This window comes from Urocitellus parryii, chromosome 7 (genome assembly GCF_045843805.1).
Source record: "Urocitellus parryii isolate mUroPar1 chromosome 7, mUroPar1.hap1, whole genome shotgun sequence".
Taxonomy (NCBI): Eukaryota; Metazoa; Chordata; class Mammalia; order Rodentia; family Sciuridae; genus Urocitellus; species Urocitellus parryii.
Window position 1 is genome coordinate 166,482,443 of NC_135537.1, and position 12,374 is coordinate 166,494,816.

The following is a 12,374-nucleotide window of genomic DNA, read 5'->3' on the forward strand; positions in this document are numbered from 1 at the left end:
TGATAGAGTGCTTACCTAGCACGTGTGAGGCACTGGGTTTGTTCCCCGGGACCACATAAAAATAAAAACAAATAAAATGAAGGTTAAAAAAAAAGAAAAGGGATGGGGATGTGGTTTAGTGGTTAAGTACTCCTGAGTTCAACCCCTGGAACCAAAACAACAAAATGAAAACAAAACAACATAACAAAACACAAGAGCTGTACAGGAGCCAACAAGGAACTCTGTCCATATATGTATTACATGAAAAAATCATGGTACAGAATAATTTAGAGAGTAGGATATCATTTTTATAAAAGAAATAACTTCATACTTATATATGCATAAAAAGTCTAAAAAAATTTATGTCAAGTGGCATTTATCTTGGTGAACAGGACTGGGGAACAAGAAGACTTTTCTTTTTTTGGCATTCATTAATGATTTTATAATAAGCCTGTATCTGTTTGAAATTAAAATAAAGATCAGCTGGGCATGGTGGTGAATGCCTGTAATCTCAGTGACATGAGAGGCTGAGGCAGGAGGATCGCAAGTTCAAAGGCAGCCTTAGTAATTTAGTGAGGCCCTCAGAAACTTAGCAAGACCCTGTCTCAAAATTAAAAAAAAAAAAGGCTAGGGATGTGGCTCAGTGGTTGAGCACTCCTGGGTTTAATCCCTGGTGCCAAAAATAAATAAATAAATAAACAAACAAACAAACAAACAAATAAATAAATAAATAAAACCAAAGAAAACTTTATTTAAAAAAAAAAAAACCAAAACCCCCAAAACCTGCATTAAACCCTAGACTTGTGGTCAATCATCATGCGACCTAAGGCCAAAGATATTCTAGAAGGAAGACCAAGGGAATGCTGGTGTTACCTCGTGACATCACACATCCTGAATCCTCCCTAGGAGCATCAAAGGAGCACGGACTTGCTCTTACCCCAGGCACAGCCCAACTTCTGATCATTTACCTACTTCCCCTGTCCCGTCCCCATCATCAAGGACCTTTTTTTGTGGTGTGTGTGTGGAACTAGGGATAGAACCTGGGGCCTCATGCATGCTAGGCAAGTGCTCTACCACTGAGCTACACCCCACGGAAAGGACACCACTGCCTGCCCAAGCAACAGCGGCTGGGTAGAAGGACAACGACCATCCCTGCTGGGGCTCCTGGGTGGGGGGAGGTGGAGTCCTCAGCGTGGCCACCTCTGGTGCTGGAAGTCCGGGTCTTATGCTTGGATCATTCCCCACTGCCTGGGCACAGGGGATGAGAAATGGAGTACTGTCCTCTTCCACCTCATCAGGGTTGTTTACCCTGTTGCCTGGGACTCTGAGGACTTCAGCAGAGGAACAGCTGAGAACCCAGTGACTAAGCTCCCAGCACTGGATGCTCGTCTCTAGGACACTTCACACTCTCTCACCCTCCTCCCACAGCCTCTCAGGAGGGACAGCTGAGCCTTCTCCGGTGGCCTGGGGAAGGGAACTGCAGCTGAGGAGGTCAGGCACGTGGCCCTGGCATCCAAGTGGAAGACAATCCGTGCTGGCAAAAGCTCAGCATGTGCTTCTGCCAGTGGTGGATGGGGAGGGAGGTGCTTGCTTATCTGACACAGTGTATGTGAAGTCTGGGGTAAAATGGACAGACTGACCCCTCTCTCATCCCACCACCCTGAGGATCACACTCAAGAACTCCAACAGCCTGGCCCAGGGTCATTCACGGTCCAGCTAGAGCCTCAGCCCTTGACGTCACAGGCAGCCAGGACAGGAGTGGCGGGGTTCACTCTGCACAGGACCTGAGTGTGTGGGGCCTGTTGGGTCTGGCACCTTGATCCTGTTCCTTTTGGGGATCAGAGTCTTTGACATAAGCCACTTGAAACCAATCCATCTCTGAGCCTATTTCACCTTGCCCCATGGGCCAAGAAAATGGTTCACCCTGGGGTTTGGAGTTTGGGCTGCAAACAAGGTGGTTTCCGATTGAGGGGAGCTCCAAGTTGGGAGGGAGAACAGTGCTGTGGGGAGTAGGGCCAACACCCTCTATGTCTGTGGATCTGCAGCTGCTGCTGATTGTCACCTGGGCCTGGGCTTTAGGCCCAGCTGGGCAAGTCACTGGGGAGATGAGGGGTAGGAGAGGCGACTCCGCCTTCTGCTGCTAATCAAGACCCTAGGACCATAAGTCTTCCCTCCTTCCTCTCTTCCTGAACAGGGGCACAGAGCCACACTGGGGTCAGACAAGCCTGGGTCTGAACCCCAATTCTGCTGCACTAAGCCAGCTCCTCCATCTCTTGCTGAGTCGTGTTCCCCTGTGATGGCCATCTGTGCTGCACCTGGCCAGCAGGTGGCATGGCTTGAACCTGGAGTAGACCTGTGTGTAACTCCCTGTGTCTGCCATCATCCAGGGGGCACCTGACAAGTGGAGGCTACTGTTCTAATTACCTTCCGGTCAAAGTGTACAGTAGCCCCACCGGGTGGCCTGCAGGTTTTAGCTCAGCATGGATTTCATGAGGATCCGACCACCTTCCAGGTTTGGACTTGCCCCTACAGGCCCTGGTGTCAGCAGTGGCCCTGGTTGTACTCAGACCTTAAAGCTATGTGCTCTCACATTGCCTCTCACAGACATGCATACCGAGGGCAGTGACCAGCCCAGGCCATGTGACACATTGCTCCCTTCCAGTTCCAGCTGACCGAGGGCAGCTAGCGATGGCCAGGCTGTTATCAAGTCAGAGCCACGGCAACCCTATGGCTGTCCTTGAAAGACAGAATGTGGACGGCAACAGCCCTTGCCTGGCTCCCCTGTAGCACCCAGAACCCTGATGTACCTTTTTGGCATACCTTTTTGACAGCACACTGGAAGCCTGTCTGCTTGTCCTTCATTCTGTGGACCTCTCCGAAGGAGCCTCTGCCTAGGCGGGGCTGGCGCGTGGCCCAGTGGGCTTCTTCTCGGTACTCATAATCCACTGGCTTGAGCTTCTAGAGTTAGCAGGAGAAAGAGGCCAGTTTCAGTGGTCAGGACAGCAGAGGGACAAGGGGCTGCAGTGGGGAAGGCTCTCCAGCTGTGGGCCATTGCCAGGGTTGCTGGTACCACCAAAGACACCGCTGGGTCAAGGCAGGCTCTGAGGGGGACCACAGAACAGGAAGCAGTGGGGCTTAAAGAAACAAGGAGAAGGCAAAGGTAAGTGCACCAGCTGCCTGGGGCCAGGAGGTTCTTGTGAGGAAGACCTCTCGGGCTTGTGATGGAGGGACAGACATAGAATTGCAACAACCTTGACCATGTAACTCAGGAGCCAGAAGGAAGAAGAAAGAGAGGAACAATGAAAAAGGGCAGGGCTAAAGGGATCATGTGAAGTAAATGGAATAAAACCCCCCAAAGTAACGTTAAGATCAACCATTTACAGTCTGAAGGTATTTGGGGAAAGAACTAGAGGAAAAAGAAAGGGTAATGGTGATGGCAAAGTCCCCATCTTTCCTATCAGGTTATTCCTATTTTCCAGTATGTGTATCATTCATACAATCCGTACAGTTCAATATTAATGAGGTGGATAATAAGAACAAAAAATAGAAACAGCTAGAAAGGCTGTGGAAAGTGAGGCTGCAGGTTGAAAGAAATATGACTGCTATGGTTTGGATCTTACATGTCCCTTCAAAACCCATGTGTTGGAGGCTTGATCGCCAAACTATTGGGAGATTGTGGAACCTTCAAGAGGTGGGACCTAATGGGAGGAAGTTAGGTCATTTGGGGGAAAGTGTCCTTGAAGGGGATACTGGGATTCCTTCTGGTCTCTCTCTTTGCTTCCTGGCCACCAGGAGGTGAACAGGCCTCCTCGCCAGGCATTCCTGCTGAACCACCAAAGCAACAGGATCAAGTGACCATGGACTGAAACCTCTGAGACTATGAGGCAAAATAAACCATTCTTCCTTTCAAACCGATTATTTCAGGCATTTTGTCACAGTAATGGGGAGCTGACTAACATAATCCCCAAGTACTTTGCTACTAATTGCTTTGTTACCATGGGGCATGAGTGACTCTGACAGGGAGAGAACCATCCCCTAAGGCCTGCTCTGTTCCCACAGCAGGCACCACCTGACCCCAGCTGTGGCTCTTGGCCTGAGAGTTAGGGTGAAGGTATGCATAAAGGACTTGAAGGGAGTAGTTACCTCATTAAGCAGTACGCCTTCATTGTCCTCGGTTTCAGGGCTGGGCCTCTGGGCCCTGGAGCCCCCGGCTGACCATGTTTTGGCCAGGCTGGCCAAGCTGTGGGCCTGGCCTGAGCTCACACTGCCTTGGAGAGCATGCACCAGGTACTCTTCCACGAACTTCTCACGGGAACTCTGAATCGGGAAGCTGGGCTCCAGGTGTGGGCCAGGCAGGGGTTTCTGACTGTCTATGCAGGTCAGTTTGCTTACGTGTGGGCCGGGAAGAGGCTTCTGGTCATCTACACAGGCTAGTTTGCCCAGGAAGAAGGATTCCAGTGGGTGAGGTTTCCAGGGCTGGAGAGGGTGGAATGGGAAAGGATGGGGCAATCTGCTGTAGGGAAAGGGGTGAGCGGAATGGGGCAGGGGGCCCATGTCCTGCGGGTGGTGGAGTTTCCACACGTGGTTTAGACATTGCAAGGGGCTGATGAGTTTATGGAGTTCCGGTCGAGGCAGCACTGGCCGTAGATCCTCTCCGAGTTTCTTAAAGCTGAGGTGGTCAAGGCCTGGTTCCTTCAGAGGCTTTGTGAACTGGGGGGCATTTCTGACATACAGGGCACCTAGTGGAGACTCGTCCTCCTGTGGGGAAATAGGTGTTAGGACACAGGGCCAGGATCAGGGCACAGGCTCCATTCCGAAAGCCTCGTGAGCTGGGGCCTGGGCGGGGGCCGTGGGCCTCACCTGCACTGGAACTGTGCAGCTCTCCTGCTCAGGGGTTCTGGGCAAGGGTTTGGCCAAGGACACTCCTGCCTTCGAGCTCTTCTTCTTCCGTTTCTTCCGGGCTTTGCTGTGACGCTTTCCCTTCCAACACACACGGGCCATTTTGCCCTCGGTTGCATGGGCCACATTGTTGGGGATTTGATCAAGACTCTCAGGATGGCTGTCAAAAAAGGGACAGATCCACAGTTTGAGTACAAGAAAGCAGGAAGATGAAATGGTTCAGATAACAGGGTGAGACAGACTTGAGCACAAATCCCAGCTTTCTCATTACAGTCATGCATCACTTAACAAAAGGGGGACAGTCCAAGAAATGTTGTATTCTGTGATTTCATTATGCAAATGTAAGACGGCTATAAAGTCACTAGGTGATGTAATCTCACGGGACCATTATTGTGTATGTGGTCTACTGTCCTCACAAAGGTGGCTGGAGGCCTGTGGGCTTCTCTCCGGCAGCTGACAGAAGTGGGTTCATTAGAATCCCCCTTCTCTGGGCCATATGTAGTCGGAGGCAATGTAAGCAATTTGACCAAGCATTGAACATTTCTTTTTTTTTTTTAAATATATATATATATATTTTTAGTTGTAGTTGGTCGTTTATTTATTTATTTTTATGTGGTGCTGAGGATTGAACCAGTGCCTCACACATATTAGATGAGTGCTCTACCGCTGAGCCACGACCCCAGCCCCCATTTCTTTTTTCTTTAATTTTTGAGTTGGGACTTCTTTATGTTGCCCAGGCTAGTCTCAAACACCTGGGCTCAAGGGATCCTCCCATCTTAGCCTCCAGAGTGCTGGGACTACAGATGCGCCACCAAGCCTGACCCAGCCAAGCATTTCTTGGTTCCTGAGCAACAACCAAGTCCCTTTGGCCTTTTCATCACTAGCAGTTTCCCACTAAGATGATAAAATGTCTGCCAGGTGGGGAGGAGGGAACTGTTTCTAGGTTGAACTCTCAGTTGCCACAATTCACCTTTGAGGGAATGGGGAATCTAGGGACAGAGAGATCCTGGCCCTGGCTTCCTTCCATAGGGCCATCAAATGGTTCAAATCTGTGACCTGGGCTAGGGCTGTGGCTCAATGGTAGAGCTTGCATAGCATGCATAAGGCACTGGTTTGATCTCAGCAACACATACAAATAAACACAATAAAGGTCTACTGCCAACTAAAACAATAACAACAAACAACAACAAAAAAAATCAGAGGCTCAAATTATTACTTAAAAAAAAAAAATCTGTGTCCCTTACTATTTTCACAAGCCTTATGTCTACTTGGTGTGTCACACAGGAGTAAGCCATCTCAGGTGTTTTCTCTGAGGACAGTAAGGGTGGCCTCTCTGGGCCTGTGCTCATGGCTGCACACCAGCTGGAAGTAACTGCTGTTCCCGGCATCCTCCTATTGATGGGAAACCAGGGGTGCCTCAGGACTCAGAAGAGAATAAAAATAAAATGTCAAGCTGATGGGAGCCAGGAGTCCTCTGTGAGCTGTGGGGAGCTTCTGCAAAGCTTGCTTGGCTGACAGCGTGGCTCGGCTGGGAAAGCTGGACGGCTGCCAGGGGCTGAGCCCAGGTGCTGAGCAGGGAGCCAGGGGTGGTGGGGAGCAGCCAGGGCAGGCGTTTGGAGAGGTGGACACCTGGCAGTGTCCCCTTTCTGTGCCAGCATGCTTTCTTACCTGTACTGCTTAGACCCCGCGATGAAGATTCGTTCTGAGAAGGTGGGGCTGAACTCTTGGCTATTTTCACCTTTTAAGTCAAGGAAAAAGGGTTAGATTAGCAGAAAGAAGAGAAAGATCAGGAATTCAGCACTTAGGAGAGAGATTTTAGAGACAGTCCCACTTGGGCTCCTCCTTCCCCTCCCAGTTCACCTGGCTTATCTCCCAGACAAGCTTCCTTCTCTCCCTTGTGGTCACCCTCCCTCCAGTTTATTGGTCAAGAACAGAGGGGACATCTATCTACAAGATGGGGGCTGTACGGTGCCCACCTCACTACACTGTGAAGCTTCAGTGAGACAGGCCACCTGAATACTCCAAACAGTGCTTGGCACACGGCGGTGGCTCAACAAATATAAGCTATTATACATTCATGTTTATGTATATATGTGTGTCTTCACTAATTTATATTCTTTCACCTCAAAAACCAACCAGAAGGCAGTGGGAGACAAAGGCTGTGTCTATGTGGGGAAATGCCACCAGCAGCTGTCCGGCTCCTGGGGTGAAGGTGAGGTGACACAGTAGGAGGGGGATCCTGGCCCTCCCCAGCCCTCCTGGAGTTTGTGCCTCTGTGGTAGCTGCCATTACTAGTCAGCCCAAGGCATCTGGGCTAGAAACAGAAAGGGCCACGCTGGCCTCACCCTGCAGTGCCTGACTGCCCCTAGACTGGTCCAGCAGACCCGAGAGGAGGGTGCTCATTCTCTGGGGTGGGGCCACTCTGATGGAAAGTGGTGAAGGGCCTGAAGCCCCAGTGGGGCTTTCCAGGAAACCCAGCTTTTCCTGTCTGGGCCTCTCCAGACACCTGGGCTGCTCAAGATCACAGCAGAGGTTAGTGGCCTGCTTGAGGATCCTTCAAGGAACCCCTAGTGCTCTTTTCTCTTGGCTTTCTTCCTCTGCTCTGGTTACAACGATGGACACAGCCTATGCCCCAGCTCAGTGTTCCATCCGGGCACTTTTATTGTTCCCAGTTCATATTGATTTGGGGAGTAGACTCCCAATGTGTCTTTTGAGAATGTTATGAAGTGGTCACCCTGATCTTGCTCTCTCACAGGGGGCCTTGAGGTTGGCCTTTATTCGGGGTCAGCCACCCACCTGCAAGCCCGCCCCTGTGCCCCATGCCCACTGCAATCCAGGCCCTCACATTCAGCCTGGGCGATGATGGAGATGGCGGCTGGGCCGCCTTCAGAGCCTTCCTTAGCTGTGCCTTTGGTAATCACGTCATTCAGGATGTCCCACTTCCCGCAGAACACTGGGCTCTTCTCCACAGCCTCCAGCTTGTAGACGCAGCTCTGCTTCTTTCCCAGTGACTGTGTCTTCTCCTTGGCCTTGGCCAGCTCCTTCTGCTGCCCGATGGCTGAGCCAGGGGCGCCTGGGCAGGCCACTTCCATCACTGCCATCTCCCAGGCTCACTCTTACCCTGAGGGAGACCAAACACAGAGCAGGTCACTCCTAAGCTCAGGCCCTAGTGGGGTGGGTGTAAGGCAGGCTCAGGGGTCAGGAAAGACACAGGGGACAAATGGTCTCTGCTTCTTCATGCCATGCACACAACCTTCAAACATCGCAAGTGGCCAAGGAGTCAACCTTCTCATCTACACATGTTCCAAGTGTGTGATCCTGACCCCACAGGTACCCCGACATAAATTACTCCTGCGCCAGGCCAACAGGGAGGATTCCAGCCTGTTCCCCCTGGGACAGCAACAATATAAACATCAGGCCTGGATGCTTCTTGCCCTTTACAATAACGGAATGGTCTGTTGTTTGGCAAACTCTTTCCCCAGGACAGGCAGTGATTCCCAACCTCCAAACCATCACTTCTTTGTCCCCACAGAAGCCTTGCCTTCACAGAGGACATGTCTATGCAGCCCACAGTGCCTTTTCTCCAGAAAAAAAAGTGGACAGAATCAAGGTACTGTGTTGTCCCCTCACAAGAGGTAGATACATGCATAGCCTTGCATCGCTTAATGATGGGAATATGTCCTGAGAAACACATCCTTAGGTAGCTTAACCATTGTGTGAACGGCATAGAATGTACATACACCACTATAATGGCTATGAGTCACTAGACAATATTATTTAATGGGGCTATTGTTATCTAATCCAATATTGATCAAAATGTTGATACACAGCACATGAATGTATAAAAATATATTCATATATAATACATACATATATACAGTATATATGTGTATGTATATCTTACAAAGTCTAATACTCAACCTGCAACGGTGCTCAGCACGTGGCTCCTTTCCCAAGATGCATATATGTGTGTTCTCCAAAAGGGACTGACATGCTTTTTCCTCTACTGTTCAGACTCTCTCGCTGAAAATTTCTAGATATCATTTTTCTTTTAGGCAGTGTTAGTAGTGGCATTTATATTGGAAACCCAACACCAACCAATACTTCTAGAAATCTGAGGTCAAAGCATGGGGAATCTGTCTCGGGATCCTCTTCACCAGCCCTGAGCCTTCCCAAGGAAGCTGCAGGGGAGAGCAGCCCCATGCTGCTGACCATCCATATAAACAGCACAGAGACCACAATTATCATGAAAGGGGGGGGGCAGTCTGAGATTGTTAGCATTTGGAAACCTCTTTAAAGACAGGGACTTTTTAAAGGCAGGGCCTGCTGGGGTGTGTCTTGCTTTAGACAAAGCCTAAGACAGAACCAAACACGGACAGGTTTTTAATAATTGCCTTCGGATCACAGGTCAGTCTTAAAGCTGTCACTAACAGGTGTAAGCTTCTCTGCTATAATGCCATTAAATCAGGTAAATGCCTTTGTTTGTTCTTGAGGAAGAAAGGCAGGCCACAGGGAGACAAAACTAACCCTCTGGCCTTCTGCTCAGTCAGGCCCAAAGGTTGTAACAAGATTTCGGGAAGGCTAAAGAACACCAGGCCAGGCTTCTAATCTGCCTCACTTATCTTTTCCCACCGATTACTATGTAAGATAGCACTGGACTGGGAGGTGGGACTTGGAGGTGGGAGGGGTTGGTTGAGCTGTTAATTTGTTCCTTGGATCTCAGCCTTCAAGGGCTGCCTGGCTCTCAACTCAAAGCAGCTCCAGCTTCCAGCAGAGATGGCTGCTTCCTGAGGCCAGGTGCTGAGCAGGCCAGATGGGCAACCTCACCATGACTGGCCATCTTAAAAGGTCTAAGGGATGTTCTGGCTTTCAGAATTTTTTTTTTTTAATATTTATTTTTTAGTTTTCGGCGGACACAACATCTTTGTTGGTATGTGGTGCTGAAGATCGAACCCGGGCTGAACGCATGCCAGGCGAGCGCGCTTCCTCTTGAGCCACATCCCCAGCCCTGTTCTGGCTTTCAAACTGGCGAAAGGCCTCCAGGGAAGGCTAATTTTTGTAATGATTTCTTTCATCGCCCTATGCACTGCCCCAAGGCCCCCTCCTCCAGAGAAGAACTGATCTAAGGTGTGGAGTAGATCTTATCTTTCTCAGCCTCTTTATCAGGGAAAGTGTGATCCTAAGAACAAACTAAAAGGGGTGGGGCTGTAGCAGGTGTGAGGCATTGGGTTCATCCTTAGCACCATATAAAAACAAACAAATTAAAATAAAGACATGCTGTCCATCTACAACTACAAAAAAGTTTAAAAGGGGGAAAAAAGAACAAACTAAAAAACCTCCAAACCGAACAGTAGTAGAGGTATGCTTACAGTTACAGGGAGGTCAATGCTACTTGATCTCCTCGTTTTCAATTACAGAATCTGTGTCTTCATTACATAGAGACTTACCTGAAGTTACCCAGCTCACCAACTAGATCCCAGACCCTAGGCCCTTTAGATTTTGTGCCTATTCCCCACGTCTCTTGGGTTATGGGCAAACACAAGGAGGGGGGCACTCAGGTAATCACTTTAGTCAGGGGATTGCAGAGGGGAGAAGGGCCCCTACACACAGTGGCATCCTCAGTACATAGCACAGCGGGGTACTAAGGAGACAACTGCTGTTGGCTGAACAAAGGATTCAAAGGACCAGGAGTGCTTCTCCTTGACCTTCAGAGACAGGATGACCCTGAGCACCAAGAATGAAGAAAGCAAAGCTGATGAAAGAGGAAAATGAGGCTGAGTGGGCGCCTAGCTGTTCAGAGGCCTAGCCATGTTCAGGTTCAGATAGCCTGTGTTCTGGAAAGTTCATCCTGAGCTGAAGCTCCTCCAGAGAGGCTATGGGGCACTCCCTTAGTCCCAGGAACCACACATAAATCTTGACGGCCGGCTGGGCAGCAGGCCAGGAGCCTTGATCCTCCCTCCACGCGCAAGCCAGGCCCTCTCTCTCTGGGGAGAAGTTGAGGCCGAGGTCGAGCCGCCAAGCTCAGAGCCTCCTGTGCACGTCCTGATGACTCACTCAGCCTGGCGGGCAGAGAGACAAGGGAGGCTATTGAGAAGCTGACCCAGCAGATAGCATCAGGACCTGTGAAGGGCACAGGGAGAACAGGCTGTCACTCACCTCCCAGGGGCACAAAATCATGGCCTGGGAGCGGCAAAGTTGCTCCTGTGGCTGGCTTTCCCATGCCACATGACCATGACTCAGACCCTCACAGACAGCCTCCAAGTTCAAGAGGCTGTTTTCTGAAAGCTTTGGCCCGATGGCAGCTCTTCTGCACATACACGTCTACACGACTCGTTCCCTCCCTCCCAGCTTCTCTATGGTCTGGTCCACAAAACTCAGGGTTCTCTATTCACCCCTGGACTGCTGGCCAGGTTGCCTTCCCTGCCCTGGGTTTTGGTCACTGGCTTGTTCCCCAAGCTCACAGCCCTGCAGCTTTGCTCCTTCTTCCTCCTCCAGCATGTGGGGAGTGAGGACTAAGTGGGAGCCCCTATACCTCACCTTGGTCTTTAGGGCAAGTCACGATCCTGCTCCACTGCGCTCTCCCAGCTGCATCCCCATCTCCAGCTCTTCAGCCCCTGCTCTCAGTATCCCATTAAAAGCAAAGGGCAGCAGAACGTGTGGCACATGATTGTAATCACAGCGGCTTAGGAGGCTGAGTCAGGAGGATCTCGAGTTCAAAGTCAGCCTCAGCAATGGCAAGGTGCTAAGCAACTTAGTGAGACCCCGTCTCTAAATAAAATATGAAACAGGGCTGGGGATGTGGCTCAGTGGTTGAGTGCCCCTGAGTTCATTCCCCGGTACCGCCCCCCCAAAAAAAGGGCAAGCTGGGCGCAGTGGCACACACCTGTAATCCCAGCGTCCTGGAAGGTTGAGGCAGGAGCATCATGAGTTTGAAGCTAGCCTCTGCAAAATTGAGGTGCTAAGCAACTGCCTCTAAATAAAATACAAAATAGGGCTGGGGATGTGGCTCAGTGGTCGAGTGCCTCTGAGTTCAATCCCCAGTACTCCCTACAACCAAAAAAAAAAAAAAAGGGCAGAGTAGTGGTAATAGCCACACCCACAAGCCCCCAAAACAAAGGAAGAAAGGAAAGGAGCAGTATTCATTCAGCATTCTTTCAGGCCTGATGCATGTACACTGCCTAATTTCCTTCTGCAATATTTTGATGACCCCAGCAGAAGTCTGGAGGCAGGAATGTCTGGGGTGGTACCAGATTTACCCTGGGCCATATCTGTAAGAGGAGCTCTTAGTTTGAGTTCAAGGATGTCTGTGAGTCCCAGAAATGAAATGCAATTTGCATTTTTTTTCCAGGGAATAGGCCCATGGCATTCAACACATTTGCCAAGGGTCTGCCATTCCCCGGGAGGTTGCTCCAGTCTCCCTAGAAGCTCAGGGCCAGGACTTGATGGCTGATTCTGGCTCTCCTCTTTCATTCCAAGAGCTCACATAATGCAAGTTT

At 50.2% G+C, this 12,374-nt stretch overlaps 1 protein-coding gene across 4 annotated transcripts in view; it reads right to left on the reverse strand.

Moving 5' to 3' along the window:
• Map3k14 (mitogen-activated protein kinase kinase kinase 14) overlaps positions 1–12,374 on the reverse strand; it is a 41,959-nt gene that overhangs the window by 10,892 nt on the left and 18,693 nt on the right. For 3 of the 4 annotated variants that reach the window (XM_026408262.2, XM_026408263.2, XM_026408264.2), the window contains exons 2-6: positions 7,724–7,999; positions 6,547–6,616; positions 4,840–5,038; positions 4,123–4,737; positions 2,800–2,937 (exon numbers count right to left, since the gene is read on the reverse strand). In XM_026408262.2, coding sequence (XP_026264047.2) covers positions 2,800–2,937; positions 4,123–4,737; positions 4,840–5,038; positions 6,547–6,616; positions 7,724–7,979 — 1,278 coding nt within the window. In that variant the 5' untranslated portion in view covers positions 7,980–7,999. Of the gene's footprint in view, positions 1–2,799; positions 2,938–4,122; positions 4,738–4,839; positions 5,039–6,122; positions 6,238–6,546; positions 6,617–7,723; positions 8,000–12,374 lie in introns of those variants that run through there. The other variant, XM_026408265.2, reaches the window with a different exon arrangement.